At 37.5% G+C, this 18,414-nt stretch overlaps 1 protein-coding gene across 5 annotated transcripts in view; it reads left to right on the top strand.

The window, feature by feature from the left end:
- The first annotated feature begins 257 nt into the window (after positions 1-257).
- LOC118263742 (protein Jumonji) overlaps positions 258-18,414 on the top strand; it is a 29,086-nt gene continuing 10,929 nt past the window's right edge. For 2 of the 5 annotated variants that reach the window (XM_050704070.1, XM_035575907.2), the window contains exons 1-11: positions 258-745; positions 11,259-11,371; positions 12,282-12,311; positions 12,423-13,208; positions 13,406-14,262; positions 15,490-15,726; positions 16,210-16,405; positions 16,577-16,800; positions 16,957-17,151; positions 17,585-17,751; positions 17,827-18,118. In XM_050704070.1, the coding sequence (XP_050560027.1) occupies positions 660-745; positions 11,259-11,371; positions 12,282-12,311; positions 12,423-13,208; positions 13,406-14,262; positions 15,490-15,726; positions 16,210-16,405; positions 16,577-16,800; positions 16,957-17,151; positions 17,585-17,751; positions 17,827-18,118 (3,183 nt within the window). In that variant the 5' untranslated portion in view covers positions 258-659. Of the gene's footprint in view, positions 746-7,166; positions 7,660-11,258; positions 11,372-12,281; positions 12,312-12,422; positions 13,209-13,405; positions 14,263-15,489; positions 15,727-16,209; positions 16,406-16,576; positions 16,801-16,956; positions 17,152-17,584; positions 17,752-17,826; positions 18,119-18,414 lie in introns of those variants that run through there. The other 3 variants (XM_035575922.2, XM_035575914.2, XM_050704071.1) reach the window with 3 other exon arrangements.

The following is an 18,414-nucleotide window of genomic DNA, read 5'->3' as shown; positions in this document are numbered from 1 at the left end:
AAGAATTTATGATTCCATATTACTGGAGCACTATTCAGGATAATGTAAGGAAGACTGCAGACGAAAAAATTAAGATTTGTAGCAACAAGAGTCAAAAGACTGGCACAGGGTGTACTTTTTCGTGGATAACATATAAGTCACTGTAATTTGAAAACTGTAGGACTTAGATTTTTTTTTATTTTTTTCTGATAACAGTTGGAATCTTGCTGATCATCTAGTGCCCGTTGGACGTCGATTTCAGGGACACCCTGTATACAAAATTGCAGCTGGGTATCTCGCATTCCGAGATTCTTACCTATCTAATTTAACCTTATTTGATTGGACTATAAATAAGGGTTTGCCAACAAAAGCATGCGCAACTCACTCACTACCAACCGGCACCACCCCTCCGTGGTCCGTTACCCGCGTCACCCCGCGTCAGCCAGCGGCGTCACGCGTCCGTCACTCGCCGTCGCGTCAGTCTCATTTCTGCCGGCCGGCTAGTAATGACGTTTCCGTTTGGCGCTCTTTGCGCTGTTGAGTGTTGCGCTTGGCATAATATTTTCCTTTTAGGTATTCTTCAGATTGTGTTTGAATAATGAGTTGGCGGACGATATAGTTTAAGTTTCATTATAGTTTAATTTTAATTTTGAGACAGATTTTCATTAGTTTGAGTAACAATGTTGAAAATGTGTTCCGATGATTCGTTGGCGGATTTCATCGATGGTCTTGAATTGAGTTTTGTGGACGATGAATTAGCAGGAAGGTAAGTTTAAACTTCATTATAACAATAAATTAATAATTTTAACAATACTATAAAACAGTATTTTTGTTAGTTTTATATTTATTCTTATACGTAATATTGAGGTATACGAAGTGTGTGTGTTTGAAAGTTATAAACCGGCGTCGCGTCGTTAGCCGCGTAAACTGTTTGTGTCCAATTATCTAAATAAATAATAATTAAAGTGATTGAAACTTGCGTGATCATTTATGCCCTAAAGGTGATGGGCACAGAAGACTATTAACAATTTATTTCATGAGTTTTGGACAATAAATATCCTTAGTGAAAAGATGTGGTGAACTGTTATCGTGAAATAATAGACTCGCCCCATTCCATGCGGTCACAGGGCATAGAGTGCACGACGCACGTTTGTTTGTACATAAAAAATGGACTCTCCCGAGTTGTTATAGTTTACAATTAAACATTTCGTCGATTTTATAAATTGTGTCAACTTTAATAATCATTATGGCTGCTACTATTAAAATTGAACCGTTAGAAGCAAATAATTATGATACGTTGAAAATTCACATGAGGGCTATTTTGAAGAAAAATGACTTGTGGGAAATCGTATCGGTTGCAATGCCACAACCAGCACGACCCTAAGTATTCGGATTGGGTGAAAATGGACGGAAAGGCTGAATAGGATATATTGTTAGCCGTCAGTCCTAGTTAGCGCGCAGCATTTGATGGTTTAGATACCTCGAAACAGGAGGCCTATTCTAATTCAACGAAAAACTAAGTTTCGTCCGAAACCCTCGTACTGCAATACCATAATGGTATTACCATTTATTGCGAACTTTGAACAAAAATGAATGAATGAAATGAAGATAAATAAACAGGTTTAGATATGAATTAAATAAAAACGTTATTTTAAGTAATTTCATTAGTACATCAATAAAACCAACAGCCGAAAATTAAACGAAATTTCGCATTCGAGAACCGGAGTAACCCTACAGGTATGGGGCAAATTGATATCGATATATGAATCAAGTGGACCCGCTCGTAAGGCGTCATGATTGAAGAGACTTGTACTGACACGCATGAATGAAGGAGACAACCTCCGAAAGCATATCACTGATTTTTTCGATGCAGCTAAGAAACTGAAAGAAATCGGTTTAGTGGTGATCGATGAATTATTGGCAATTCTACTGTTGTAGAGCCTCCCAGATTCTTTTAAAATGTTTTTCTTTGTTTCGTACTGAGTTTCGTACTGCAATGGGATCGCCTGATGATCTACCTTCTACTGAAATACTCAAGGTCAAGATCGTTGAAGATTACGAAGGAAGAAAATTACAACACACCACAGTACAAGATCAAGGTGCTTTGTTTGTGCGAAGAGTACTACACATGATCACACTTTACATAATAGTGACACAAGTGGAGTGTTATCCCTGTTGGCACCTTGGGCATATTTATCTATTTATTATTATAAGGCATGTCAACAGAATAAACACCAATGTTCATGAAAAACAAGATGAAGACACAAGATCATCATGTTGCAAAAGAATGTAGAACTAAAATTGTACAAAAACTAAGTGTAGTGCATTATAACTGGCGTGGTTAGCCACATATAATCTTTTGTGTACAATTATCTAAATAAATAATATTTAAAGTGATTAAAACTTGCATGATCATTTATGCCCTAATACATAATTATTTGTAAAATTTAAAATACCAATAACAATTAAGAATAAATTATAAAATTTATGAGTTTTGGCCTGATCTCAATAGTTACACTTTGCATTTTCTGGTCTAAACTAAAATCAATAGGTCATAGGTATGCGTAGACAATAATAAGCAACACAATATTCCAATTTCTAAAAATTAGAGGTTTCACCCACTCTGCTTGGCTCCTATTGGTCATAGCGTGATGTTTTATAGCCTATAATCGGAACAGGCGTTCCGGAGATTAGCGCGTTCAAACAAACAAACAAACTCTTCAGCTTTATAATATTACTAGCGACCCGCCCCAGCTTCGCATGGGTGCAATGGTGATATATTATACCTGTATTATACATAAAAACCTTCCTCATGAGTTACTCTATCTATTAAAAAAAACCGCATCAAAATCCGTTGCGTAGTTTTAAAGATTTAAGCGTTCATAGGGACATACAACATGACAGAAAAAGCGACTTTGTTTTATACTATGTAGTGATATAGTATAGATTTGGATCTGCATCTGCGCTTACCTGAACATGACAGTAAATTCCGCCTTTTTAAATCTCTATATATAAAAATCTATTGAAGGTCCGATTTGTATAATTATTTTTGTGTAGAATAGTGCATTTATCGAGGAAGGCTATAGGCTATAAAACATTACGCTATGACCGATGACCGACCAAGCAGAGCGGGGGAAACCGCGCGGAAGTAGCTAGTTCTATATAAAAATTATTTTCTCTCATTTACAAAATTGATTGACAATTATTAAATAATTGATTATTTTGATTCTTTTCAACCTGGAAGCTAGGGTGTGGTGGCGACGCGTCCATAATTTAATTAAAAATACCATTCAAGATGTAACACGTAAGTCAACTTATTTTTATTTAGTTCTCGTTAGCTCGTAATTTTCGTATTCTTTAGCATTTGAGCGCATTGCGATTTCTCATTTTAGTTTTTATTACTATGTTTATGTGCCGCTGCTGCCATTTTGTATTTCGTTTTTTGTTTATATTTCAAATGGAACTGTGTAAGGTATTAAAGAAAAATTACACTTATTAATTATCCGTTAATAATCACGATTTTTTTAATTATTGACCTAAAACTTTCTTAGCGAAATAGTATTTTTTCTAGCCAGGAACCAGAACAATAATATACCGGCTTTTGTTTTTTATAATTCAATGCTACGCGTGATAATAGCATGTAACATACTCTACAACCACTGTTATAATTTGTTTAAACCCAAATGTTATTGTTACACATTGTTTTATAACGTTATATAACCGCACCTTATCGGTGAATTAATTGTTAATATAATGTGTAATCGCGGTTTATTCTGTGGTACTGGTACCTACACCTGTATCCATTATATTTAAAATAAAAGAAAGTCCTGTTAGTTACACTATTTATAACTCAAGAACGGTTAAATAGGATTGGTTGAAAATTGGTGGAAATGTTTAGCTTTGAACCAGGAGGAGAGTCGTTGTAAACGGGCGTGCAAGCCACGCGGGAGCACGATCAGCAGCAGATGGAGTCACCCGCTAACTTTTCACTGTCTTCTCCCGCTCAGTGGCGCCTCAAATTCTATACAAGTATCCTTAGCAGACGTCTTCTCTCATAGATAAGAGTGGTTAAATTAGGCGAGTCTTACTACTCGCCGCCAACATCCGGTTGATGGCGCTGCAAATCCGATACAAGAATGTCTCTGACTTATTGCCGCCCTATACCGGTTGAAGACACCCCAAATTCTAAATATTAAACAATGGAAAATCATGTTATTCATCCAATATTTTGTCTGAAATTGACAACACCATTCACAGATTAGGTTTATCTCGTCGTTTCCGAAGATTTCATCGTGATCAGTTATTAAGCTTCATGTTTAATCGCAGCCTACGTCATACCGACCGACACACTTTGGTCGAGAAGAGTTCGAAGCATGTGGCTAATCCGTCCCCACTTGAACAGGAGTTTGACCGAGTTTTCATGACGCGGTTGATGAAGACTTGTAATTGTCATGAGGTGTCCTGAGTGACCTTTCACGTTTCGTACTTGTAAATCTAACTAACGTTCAAACACGAAATAATAAAATATGCATTCATTATAATATATATTATAATTTTTTTTTTAATTAACTGTATGTATTAAAACCAAATTCATATTTTTTTTTATTGAATGACTCATTTTGTTTCTCGTGTATGCGTATTAAGAAACGCAGATGGTCACGATAAAAACAAGAAATAGGCCTTAGGTTTTTTTTTTATTATTTTTATTCCCTAATTTTTATCCGCAAGTGTATTAGAATAATAGTTAAGCTTAATCGAGTAAATTCGAGTCAGAAAAAGGTCACAACTGTGCGAAGGTATAACTCGGGCTTTGACGATTCTTCAAGAAATGCCCTTTTTACTTCCTTCAGTTTCTTATACGACGCTTCCAAAGTAGGTAAAGTGGATGTGTTCCACTGCCAGCAACTTTATATGAATCTTTGCACCTGTTCTCATTTTCTTGGTCTTGGAAGTGCAAATATTCAGTCCTGCTTTTGCCGTTTTCTGTCGTCTAACGTTTAAGGTATTTAGTGGGTAGAAGAATTAACTTCGTGAGTCAATGTAACGTTAAGGGGATAGGTAGTAGAATTTTAAAATTAAAATTAGATTTTTAGTTAGGTAGGTAAAATTATTCTAGTTGGTAGGTAGTCGGTTGAGCTAGGAGTGGGTTTAAAATATCGAGCGCATGAGTTTCAGTTCGCCGGGAGAACACTACTGTTCTGGATTAGTAGCCGGCGGGGTAGGTAGGTCGCTAGTAGCTTCGCAGCAGCACAGCCGTCGCAGGCGCAGGGAAAAACTGCCGGCTCCGGCGTGAGGGCCACGAAGGTCAGACGACTTGGACAGTACGTGTAATACGTGTTGTAGTCTCTTGGGGACTTATAGTAGAGAAGTCATCTGAAGTTGTCCTTGAATGAGCTTGAACTGGAACTTGAACTTGAATTCGAACTTGAACTTGAACGTGATCTGGAACTTGGACTTGGACTTGAACTTTGAACTGGGATCTTTGAAGCAGGACCTCAATTCGGGTTTCACTGAATTTAATTTCACTTGAATTTAATAACTTTTTATATATTGATAAGTATCCTGTGTGGATTTAGTAGGTTCACGTTCAGTCGGTGGTTCACTGTCAGCCTTTTTCGGGCTCGCTGTTTTAGTTCTATTTATTTTGCCAACGGTGGAACGTTCTGGACCGGCGGGCGGCGGCGGCTCGCTGTCTAAGTGAGGCGGCTAGTTAGTTATATCTATGTGCGGCGCGCGGCTACTACAGCCTACTATTTTTCGATAATTATTTATAAATATTTTTTAGACTTATTCAGGTATCCACTATATTGTGATAATTATTTTTATAATACATTAGGTTTATGAAGTAAGTAACCATTTATTATTTTTAATGCACAAAATAACGTGCAACGTTACAGTCGTAGGTCGTTTGCTTGCATAATATTGGCTTCGATATATTTAATTCAGCGGGCACAGGTTATCGACATAGTTTAAAGCGAACATCGTTTCATCTCTTACCATAGTTCGGTTCACACACACCACAAGCTACCGACTAACCTAACAAGCTAACCTAACGAAATATCCGACGATTCCAGCGAAGCTACCCGTTCACCTCGTTGGCGCGCTCGGGCTTCGCTAGCTTAGCTCGCCTGCCAGCCCGCTCGCCCGTCCTCGCCGTTTCGAGTCGACTTACGGCGCATTCCAATAAACTACCGATCGGTAAATTTGCTTACGAGCCGTAGAATTTTGACATAAGCTCCATACAAAATGTGTCAAAATTCTACGGCTCGTAAGCAAATTTACCGATCGGTAGTTTATTGAACGCGCCGTTAGCCCGCTTCGCCAGCTCCGCGCGCTCCGTCCGTCGCTTGTCTGTCTGTAGTTTTCGGTGTGAACCCTATAGTTTAGCTCGCCAATATTTCGCGTAGTTTGTATAGTTTCCTGCGTTCGCTTCGCCCACCCGCTCCAAGACGTTGTAAACAAACAAAAAATACTACTAACTGTTATAATAACAGTTATATATTTTTTTTTCTATATTTTGTCAAAGATTTTGATTTGCATTTGAATATTCACTCTGTACCTACTAAAATAGGTCAGTTTTCAAAGAAAGCAAGTATTTGGTGGTATCATAAAGGATCCCCTTTTACTCACAGCCCTCACAGGGCAACATTTGAGACGTATTCATCAGTATACTACAATACAAAAACTTATAAGTACTACATTCCTTTCGAGAGATCAAAAGCCTGTCTACCTTAATAATAGCTAATATCATATTATGTACTCAATTGACTGACTATGTGTCTGGCTGGGGAGATCGCTCCCTTTCCATAGAATAAAACAAGTTGCCTCCCTACCTCCCTACTAATCTCGAACAGGGGTGGCATTTATACCTGTCTATCTCAATATAAATATTTTTGACTAGCAATTAGCGTGATTTCGGCGGCATGTTTTTCGTAAAATTTATGAAGATGAAGTCGAGATTTCATAATTCGAGATCGATGGCTAGGCTACGGGTAGTGATTTTCTTTATCATGTATTACACTTTTTTTCACGATAGTTTGAACACAAATAGGGTATAAAAATACTTCTGTTATACTTACACAATACATGCTATGTCATTAGTCATTACATACTGTACATTATAAATATCAATTATGTGTACGGCACATTGTGTTATTATACAATACAACGTCAGTAAGTACTTATAGCGAAGCGCAAGTTCCTTTATACTTTTGTAAAATGAAAATACTGAAGTTATTTTTTGTTTATATCTACCACTACTTAATATTTTAACTCAATGTAATTATTAGAACCTTACCTTATTTTAAAACATTTCTTACGAAATCATTACAACCTCCATTATCTGTCTGGCTAGGTCTGGCCAAATTAATTAATATCCAAAACAGTCAAACACACTGCTTGTTCACCCCTTCGAGTAGAGGTCCCCCACACCATATAAAGGGGTCAGTAACAACTCATTCCAAGTCACTGTAAATACGTTATACATAGGATGTGGTGTGGGTATTGCATTATATCTGTCTCTCTCTATAAATCGAAGGGTACCTACCCCACGGGGGCTTGAGTTCGGGGACTTTCGGCAATGCTGCCAGTTTCACGCGAGCTGGCAGTGTTGCCGGACGTGGCAGTCGCGGGCGGTTGTTCCAGACAGTGATTTAAAATTTTAAATGTTCAGGCAATGGAGTAAGTGTACAAGTTTTGGTGGTTAAATTAATTAATATTTATCTAAAACAACTCATTTACACGTGAAATAAAAAATAAACGTCACTAACATATTGAAACTTTTAAATTAAACAACTGAAATAAAAAACATACTAAATTGGAAAAAAGAGATCTTGCTACATTTTTACGATAATAAGCAGTGTTTTTAAATTAATTATTGTTCGTGTAAAACATGTACCGAATTTTCATGTTCTAGTACGTGATCAAAATAGTTTTTATTCATTATTATAAAATCAAAGCATCAAGTCTCGCGAACGAGTGATGTTTTTATTTATTTTTTAACAAAATGAGATAATTATTTGTATTTAGCATTCGCTTAATACGTTCATTGCCATCAAAATGTTTTTTCTTTCGGGCCGTGGCAGTCACTGGTGACCCTGACCGTCACCTTACTTTTCCCATCGCCCATCGGGGTGATCGGGGCGCGCCCGCCGCCTACAGTGATAAGTGCATCTGAGGTGTTTTGGAACGTAACTGGAGTCTGGAGAACCAAAGGTCGTTACTATCATGTGCAAGTTGGATGTTTTTTCATTATTTTTTGAAATCCTACATTATCTCGTAACTCGTTACAAAAATTCTAAGAAGGATAGTTTATATTATTTGAAAAATTTTTGGTTACATGAATAAATTACACGACTTATAATAAAAATATTTCAATAATGGAAAGTACATCAGAGACGACATTCATATATCTATAGGACAATACATAAATAACATATACATTATTATGTTTTCTGAAAAAAAAAACCGGCCAAGTGCGAGTCGGACTCGCCCATGAAGGGCAGCAAGTAAATGGCATTTTTCCACTTTGGAAGCGTCTATCTTCCAAACAATTAATTTTAACGAAAAATGGTTTCCTCAGTGTATTTTTATCCATAGACACGGATCACGGATAGGTTAGCTGAAAAAGAAATGTATCAGTGCCATGTATGGAGTGTCGTTTAGTTTTAAACTTTATTATTGTTTATTCAAAATTCGAATATCGGTTACCAGAATACACCATCCTACAAAGTTTAAACTATGTAGGCCCAACAGTTTCGGAAATAAATGGCTGTCACATACGGACGGACAGCCAGACAGACATGACGAATCTATAAGGGTTCCGTTTTTTGCCATTTGGCTACGGAACGCTAAAAAAACAATTTTAAAAACCATGTTAGATATGTTTGATACACTCAAAATGTACGAAATAAGTTTTCCTACCGTAAAAAGTTGTGAGATCCATGTAATACCAAGTCAGTTATATTTAGTCTCTACTTAATGGACCTTATGTCTTAAGTTATTACGTAAATTGTTGTCATATCAATATTACATTTATCTACTTATTTTACGTTCTAAATAAAATTAAAACTACTAATTCCTAATTCCCTGCTTCCCTGACATGGAGGGTGCAAGTTAGTATGGAGCATTTCGCACAGCGACAGTCGTGTCGGTGTGCTGAACGAATCTTAGAGTTTTTACCTGTACACAAAATATTATCTGCAAATACGCTCTTATCTTTATATATATAATTCTTCTGTAAGTGTGTATGTCACTGAACTTCTCTTAAACGACTGGACCGATTTTGATGAAATTTTTTGTGTGTGTTCAAGGGGATCTGAGAATGGTTTAGATTCACAATTTTGTCCGCTGGACAATGTTTTTTTTTTTTTTTTTTTTTTTTTTTTTTAAGTTTAATTAATTTTTAATTCATTAGTAGTTGTTCAAATTAAAGACGTGTAGACAGGACGTTTGTCGGGTCCGCTAGTTTATTTATAATACACAAATATTATATGTGGGCGTTCAAAATCAATAACTTAGCATTCCATGTCTCCCGAAGAGGGTCAGACAGGGAGTCCCCCTTGCCCCTCCTACCCGTGTCTACCGCGTACTTCCCATCTGTGATTCTAGCTGTTCAGATGTAGAGGTGAGGTTTCATTTGATCCCCCTCTCTTTGATCGGTACCATATCTAGGTACAAACCCTCCCGTCTAGCCATATTGATTTAGAAGCGTGGGCGGGGCGTGCCACCTCATCACCAATGGATATATCATTTTTTTATTTACATCTCCAACAAATATTTCAGTGCTTTTCGGGATATTAAATCAGTATTGGGGTTTGATTTTAGGGATTGTAATAACTTAAAAATTATATTGTTTAAATAATATTAAATCCTACGCATTAGTTACTGTGATTTTTAGTTGTATTAGTACTTATTGCTAGTAGAAGTTTATTAATTTACAAATTGAATTGGAAAACTAAAGAGAAACGAAAATGTGGGCGTAGAATAATACAATTACCTTCAAACCTTCAAGAAAAGAGCATACTCCTTTTTAAAAAACAAAGGCCGGCAACGCACCTGTGACTCCTCTGGTGTTGCGGGTGTCCATGGGCGGCGCTGATCGCTTACCATCAGGTGTCTCGTTTGCTCGTTTGCCTCCTATTCCATAAAAAAAAAAAAAAACAATTTATCTCTCGGTTGAGTTTCCTACGCAAGTTAATAATTTTCGAATTTCGCAAGTTAATATATTTCAAGTTTTAGTATTCTGACACATAAATAGGTACATATTATTATTATGTCGCAGTCACATTGTTGAACCTGTTATCTGATTAAATGACTAGCGTGTTAATTGAAGGGCTTACATTTAACTTAGGATTATTTTTATACCATCAAATGTAAAAATATCCAAGCCTCGCACCTCATCAGTTTGTCTGCCGTAAAAAGTTGTGACATCCATGTATTAGCAAGTCGGTTATTTTATTTAGTCGCTACTTAAGTCCGCCGCGCCGTTATTTTTTGCTCGATTTGGCGGGGGCATTGCCGTGCCCCCAGATCATAGGATTTAGGCTGAACGTTGATTGAAAAAAGTACTTACAACTAGTTAGCTGATTGAAACGTGGTCCAACAAACAGCGAGGACATAGAAGTAAAAGCAGTATATATTACTTTTTGTTCGTAGTTATTAATTAAAATTTAACTTCTATTAATTTTTTGTTTAATTGTAGGATTACTGCGTGGTGCAAGATGCTAACCAAATCAGTAAATATGGTATAGCGCAATAGATTTAGCTTAAAAAGCCAACTTTGTCAGCTATGCGGTACTTTTGCGAAGGCTCTGTTGCGTTAGTTTTGGCTCAAGCGAACCATTCAATATCACTACATTGTATCATACAAAGTCGCTTTCCGCTGTCTGTCCCTATGTATACTTAGAATTTTGATGCATTGTTTGTATATTTACATTGACAGAGAAATGTTAATGCGTGCTAAACTAATTACTAAAGCCTGAATAAAAAAAAATATATTCAGATGCTCATGAAGGCCCACAATTTGTTAAAACATTCCAACAGACCCAGTCTACTATGGCTAGGTATTATGCAACTTTGAAGAGCAAGGGGACTGACAGGATTGTAATTACTGTTACCAAGTTTACCACATTCAGATATTTTATTGTACAAGATATGTTATCATACAAATACATTTTTACAGTTATGCATTGCAAGATATAATTTGAGTAATGTAGTGAGCTGAGCAGAGTAGTTGCTAATATCCAAAATCATATCTAATTTATGTTGAAATATTTCAGAACGTCCTCGCGTCAGGCGGCAGCCGTGGACGACAGTGGCGATGCCGCCCAAGACGCGAGCAGTGCTGCCCCAAATAACACGACACCAACGAACTTGCCCGAGTCACATGAAGGTCAGTGTTCTAAACTTGTAGGTACTAGGAGATACTTCATAATGGCAGACAGCGACTTCAGGAAATGCAACTTCATGCATATAATAATTTAAAAATTTCAAGGACTAATTTGAATAGAATCAGGTGCTACTTTGTGGAAGTCTCTACTATACTAACAACTGGATAAATATTATTTAATTTTAATTCCTCTTAAGCAGAGAATTTGCAGCACGCAATATACTGCATCGCCCTTAATAAAAATAATATTTATCCAGTAACTAGCGTATTTCAAGGACTGGCGAATTTTTAAAACAATTATAATATTTTTGTATATGCGACTAATGTAATATATGTAGTGAAATGTCTTTTATGTCATTTGACGGCTGTTAGTGATTAGGGGTTATGGCACGATCTCTTACGAAGCGGCTTGTGTGTGTACTGTCCGGATCCCCTGAGGGCCTGGGACCTGGAGACTAAAGTACTTGCTCGCTAAATAATGCGGAACGAGGTCGGAGTTTCTTCAAGTCTTAGTGACGAAATGGCGGGACAAGCTTCAACGCCCTACCACTGCCCTCATCACCATTGAGGCGGTTCGGCCAGTCCTCGATGACTGACTCGGGAGAAAGCACGGCTCCTTGCCGTTTCGTGTGGTGCAGATGCTCTCTGGGTATGGGAAGTTTCAGACCTTCGGTGCCATCCCTGCGTCCATTTTTTATATTATTTATTTGCAAATAGAAAGGTGATAAGAGTGTGGATGATACGGATTTTTTTTAAGGGGCTAAAATCGTTCAATTACTTCTCTCGCGTAACGACGTATTTCCTCCCACACCTAAACTTTGATTCCTTTAGTATTTTTTCATCACCTATCTGACGGAATCATATTTATTTTATTTTCTTACCCCGTCATCATCCCTATTGTTTCTTTTTGTAGGTGTAGCTGGTCAGCAAAATAGAACGACAGGTATTATTTTATATTAGTTTATATCATAATATATTCCAATCTCACGATAATTTATTTTCATAAATACCCAATGGTTGTCGTATTAATTGAACTGAAATAATTGTATTTTAGGTTCTCATACCCCCTCGCTACCTATAGTGCTTTTAAAAAGACTCTGTGAAACAAACCCGTGCAGTGACAAAACGAAATCTGTCGCTAAGCCTCATGAACTTGTAGTGGAAGAGACAAGAGATGACAAGACAGTAGTAGGCATTGAATATAATAAAGCAGATAGGCGACTACTGTTAGGGGACAGTTCTATAAGCATTAAGTCTAGTCCTGGAGATTTTGATTGCAATGATGATGAATGCTACACAGATAGCCACGTAGTTGATACATTAATAGACTTCCTTCAATCTGAAAACGGCGACCAAGAACCTCAGACTATTGAACAACATAACTTAAACGAAGATATTAATGTCACAGAGCCTTGCACTATGGACAAGGAGTCTAGTACTAAAGGAAAATCAAACACTAAAGGAAAAGCTAATACTAAAGGAAAAAGCTGCACTAAAGGTAAAATCAGTAATGAAGGCAAAGCACCCCGTGCTAGAGGTAACGCCAATAGTAAAAAATCCAGTAATAAAGGAAAAACGACCAGAATTAATACCATGAATATAAATGAACAAAAAACATATGCAATGACTTTGCGCCAACGGCGTTTAAGTAACGGTAAGGTCCGCGCAGTTACCGCCAAAAAGTTACAAGCATTAAAAGGACAACTTGTGACAGCGAATATAAATCCATCATCAGAATTTTCGATCGATGAGAGACTATCGAGATACTGCGCCCAGATTAACAAAACCAATAAGAAATCGACAAATAAGCGAGGCCAAACTAGTGACCCTTTCACTCCAGGTAAATAAAAATGCTAATTTATTAAACTTAACTTTTGGTAGTTGGTATAATCACTATAGAAACTTTAGAGCAATGCAATGTTTCTGTATTTTCACCCCAGATTTATATCACCCTTTACCCTTTTATGAACTTACACAGTCAGGGCAATATTCGGTTGTAATTTTTTTTTAATTTGTTTGTGTTCGTTTATGTTTTAGATATGATATTTGCTGCACCGAGTTATCCAAAGAGGATTTGTGTGCCCCTATTTCTGCCAGACCCAATATCGAAACGGTTACAAATCCTTCCGGCAGAACGTGTCGCTGGACCTAGTGGATTACAAAATACTATATTAGAGCCTGTGGCCGCATCTAGTGGTTTACAAAGGGTAACCACGGAACCAGTAGCGGGACCTAGTGGGTTACAAAGGGTTACCACGGAGCCAGTAGCGCGACCTAGTGGGTTACAAAGGGTAACCACGGAGCAAGTAGCGGGACCTAGTGGACCACAAAAAGTAATATCGGCACCAGTGGCTGGGCCTAGTGGGCTACAAAGAGTAACCACAGAGCCAGTGGGCGGGCCTACTGGAGTACAAATGGCAATCACGGAGCCAGTAGCGGGTCCCAGTGGGCTACCTTTCGGATCACCCAGTAATTTGTCTAAATATATAAGTGCACAGAAAAGAAATACATCTGAAAGACTTCAAGGTATAATATCTAAAGTGTACTATGAAAACAACCCTGAAGTTGCACATCTTGTTGAGCAACCCCGCCCTAACGTTGAGGCACCCCGACCCCAAGCTAATGTTGAAATGCCCCGAGCTGCCGTTCAAAGTCGGATTGTTGATCGCCATATTATTATGTTAAACAACGTATACCGAGAGGGTGATGACGCCGACATCGAAGCCAATTCTGACGATCAGCTAGAACAAGACGACTACGACGGCAGAGGAAGTGATGAACGGATTAGTGACGATGACTTAAACGAATCTAGCGCAGATACTACTCAGACGCATGCTGTAGGCGGCGTATTGCACGAAGGTCCAGTATTTAGACCCACAAAGGAAGAGTTCCAAGTGAGTATTGTGTAATGAATATAATCCGATCTGTTCCTAGATGTCTAGTTAAGTTTGTTAGTGTAACTTATCGATAAAGACTTATTTACTTACTCTTATTTACCCTCACGATTAAATATTACTACTATTATTATTTTTTGCATATTCTGACTAGCTTCTGCCAGCAGCTTGGCCCTCGTTCCCGTGGTTCCATAATCTATCCCTGTTCCTAATTTCATGAATAAGAAACACACAAATATACAGATTCACAACCTTTTAAATTTATATTAGTGCGTGCTTTCAAATTTCACTTGCTTCTCGGGTCCTATTGATAAACTTGGCGGGATCAACGCTTCACTACATAGTATAAAACAAAGTCGCTTTTTCTGTCATGTTGTATGTCCCTATGAACGCTTAAATCTTTAAAACTACGCAACGGATTTTGATGCGGTTTTTTTAATAGATAGAGTAACTCATGAGGAAGGTTTTTATGTATAATACAGGTATAATATATCACCATTGCACCCATGCGAATTTGGGGCGGGTCGCTAGTTATAACAATAAAAGTAAAACCGGCCAAGTGCGAGTCAGACTCGCCCATAAAGGGTTCCGTAGTAGCAAGTATAAGACGTTATATAAAAGGTTTTTTTAAAATGTATTATTTCTTAAAAACGAATAATGATATCTGGTTCATACCAATTTTCGTTGTAAGTTTCTATTGAAATCTACAACACGTATTTTTTTTTAGTTATCACTCTCTTATTTTAAAAGTTAGAGGGGAAACGTCTAACTTTTAGACGATTGATTTTGGCGAAAAGTGGTTTTAGAAACCTTAATGTTATTTTTAAAGCCCTATCCATAGACACCCATCACGGATAAATTAGCTCCATTTTATTTTGCAGTTAATTAATGTGTATGGATTTTTTAATTTTTATTCGAAATTCAAATAGCAGTTACCAGAATACATCAACCTACAAAGTTTCAACTATATAAGCCCAACAGCTTCGGAAATAAATGGCTGTGACAAAAGGACGGACGGACTGACGGACGGACAGACAGACATGACGAATCTATAAGGGTTCCGTTTTTTGCCATTTGGCTACGGAACCCTAAAAAACACAAAATAATGATTCAATTCATACCAGTTACTTCCGTAGATTAGTGTACAAATATAAACCCTTCAGCTTTATTTAATATTAATATAGATTAAACTGGACTTAACTAAAACCGTACGATTTTGAATTTCAGAATCCTATGGCGTATTTTATGAAGATTTGGGACGAAGCGTGCGAAATTGGTATTTGTAAAGTAATTCCACCTCCAGGTTGGAGACCGACAAGCCAAAGCAGTGATGGACTTCGGTTCGATATACAGAGACTTTATGTATCTCGTATATTGAACCGATGGGGTTCATCTATGCGAGAATTGGCTTGTATGAAGTTTTGTGCATCGCGCACAAATGGTTCTCCTTGCAACACACCAACGGTAAGCATTAGCTACTGTTATAATTTAAAATATGTATCTCCATTCGAAGGCAAGCCTCCAGTGTCTAATGGTTATAATTTAAAAGATGTTCCATTTGAAGGCAGTGCCTAACGGTCTCTACTACATACGCGCAAACACGTTACGTATTAAAATTATTTTATTACTTTCCATATTATATATATTTATATCTAAAAATACATTTTTAAATACAAAATAAAATAATATTTAAATTAAAGCCAACTAGTAGCGGGAGCATGGTCTCATGGCCTCATAGTCGAGAGCATGGTCATGGCACCAGAGACAGAAACCTATATTTATATATTTATGTTTTTATTATTAAAATAAATGTATATACTATAATTTGTATTTCAAAACGTAACATGTTGAAACGAAAATTGTTTCGTTAACCTCGTCCCCTCCCCCAAAGCCAGTCCTAAGGTAGTTTTTTTATTCGTAGGAGTAATATCACGTTGTATTTTACAGATTGGAGGTATGGAAGTTAATTTGCCTAAGTTATACCACAGCGTGCAACGACACGGTGGACTACAACACGTAATTGGTAAGAAATATTGGGGGCGAGTTGCACGCGACATGAACTTGTCTACGAGTTTAAAGTTTCAAAATAGACTGAAATATGTTTACGCGAGGTACCTTCTACACTATGATTCACTTTCGCCAAGTAAGTTGTTCACTGTTCAGTAAAGTATAAGAGATTATATGTAATTGTTAGCATAATTCAAATTATGTATCTGATATTTGTCTTTTAGTATAAATTTCCTGTGGTTATTGTTTTATGTTCAGTGAATAATTTTATTGATCTCTTGAATCTTGTTGATTTGTTTTTTTATAGCTGAAGGACAGGTAATCTTTGGTATGATCGAAAAGGCATGGAGTCGGAAAATCCAAAGGCTGTTGGACCGGGCACTGAACCCCTTGCGTGCACAGAGACGTCTGATGGGATTGACTGATACTGAAGAAGAACCTGAGGAACATTCTCCGGAAATGAATGCTGTCAAAGAGGCAGAAGACTGCATCGTGCGAGGCCCAATTATGAACTACTCTAGGTTTAAAGAGGTAATAACTGTATAAATGAATAGGTAATTCACTTTCCCTGTGAAATATAATAGAGTACATGCTGTGATACATTTGGATTAAATTTACTGTTGGTCTTTTTCCGTTGATTATAAGTAATATCCTCTCTAATCACTAAAGACATCGGTCAATTTGCAGCTCGCCGAGTCTACGTACAGTATCGTTTATGGTTATGGAATCACTCGAGAGAACAACCCATTGAGTCTCGATCAGAAAGAAGAGTTGTACTGGCGCTACGTGGTTCAGGGCAACGAGCACGTATGTGTCGCCACCGCCGCCATTGATACAGGCTCCGACCCCTCGCGAGGAAACAGCCGCACGTTAACCTTGAAGGTAATTATTAATCCAATGAACGATTATTATGTATTCAATGTGTAATGGGGTCAGCTAGGGTGCATTTCAATAGTTATCCCTTGTGATAAGGGGTGACATTGATGATATTGCATAAAATTTTCGAAAACCGATAAATATATTGGCACATTTACCGTTTTCATAGTTTACCTGACTTGTTTAGTTTTTAGTTTACTGACCAATGTACCGTTGTTTTACGTGCGTGAGGGGGGAAACTACAATAATGGTATAATGACACTTACGACATCTCTCGATGAATATTTAAATAAATTTAAATAAATAGATTAATATTCACTTTTAATTACTTAAACCATTATAAAGTCAATTTCGCATTTTTTGCAGATGTGCCAATATATTACTAGGTGAGCGAAATGCTTAATAAAAGTTTCATACTAAGAAAGAGCTTTTGTTCCAGAATATTAGCCAGAATAAACACAATATCCTCCGCTTTCTGGGTCCTGTGTCCGGCTTAACTGCCCCCACCTTAAACCTGGGGATGGCATTCTCAACAAACTGCTTCTACTTGGACCCCCACGCTGTCTCGTCTCTGGATTTATTGTATAAAGGGGATCCAAGGATATGGTATTGGTCTTTGTTTTCATTTACAATTATTTTCGATAAATTTTATGTGCATTTCACTTTTTTTTTTTTCATCAGGTATGCGATTCCAGCCAAGCATAGTAAGAACTTCAGGAAGGCAGTGAGCACTCTCTGTCCCTCTTTTTGTCAAAGGAAATCTCTGTGGCTCTCACCTAACACAGTTATGATACCGCCCCAGCTTCTGCGGGAGTACAACGTGTCGGTGACACGGGTCGTACAGGAGGAAAATGAGATAATATTGGCTTTTCCCTACTGTTACACCTCGTCTATAAACACGGGCTATTCTGAATCAGAGAGCATGAATTTCGCACCGGTTTCCTGGTTACATTCCGCCTACGAAGTGTTCAAGGTTTGTTTGTTTTTGGTGTAAAATAATCTGTTTAGCCTCATCTGAAAATATTACAGACACAGAAACCAGTGTTGTATATAAATTGGTAGAATTTAATCGAGTTGAAACTCGTTCACCCCAATTTCGGCGGCGCGCGGCGTGTCACTACGCCGATTAGCCGTTCAGTCTTCGGGGCATGCGTGAATCTCATATAAACGTTGAATATTCGCTTTTTATGGAGTCGAGCTACTGTATCCTCTCCGTGAAGCACAGGTTAACATTGGACGGCATGACGTTCATGTTACCACAAAAGTATA

Source organism: Spodoptera frugiperda, chromosome 25 (genome assembly GCF_023101765.2).
Source record: "Spodoptera frugiperda isolate SF20-4 chromosome 25, AGI-APGP_CSIRO_Sfru_2.0, whole genome shotgun sequence".
Taxonomy (NCBI): Eukaryota; Metazoa; Arthropoda; class Insecta; order Lepidoptera; family Noctuidae; genus Spodoptera; species Spodoptera frugiperda.
This window is presented reverse-complemented; position numbering and strand designations above follow the sequence as displayed.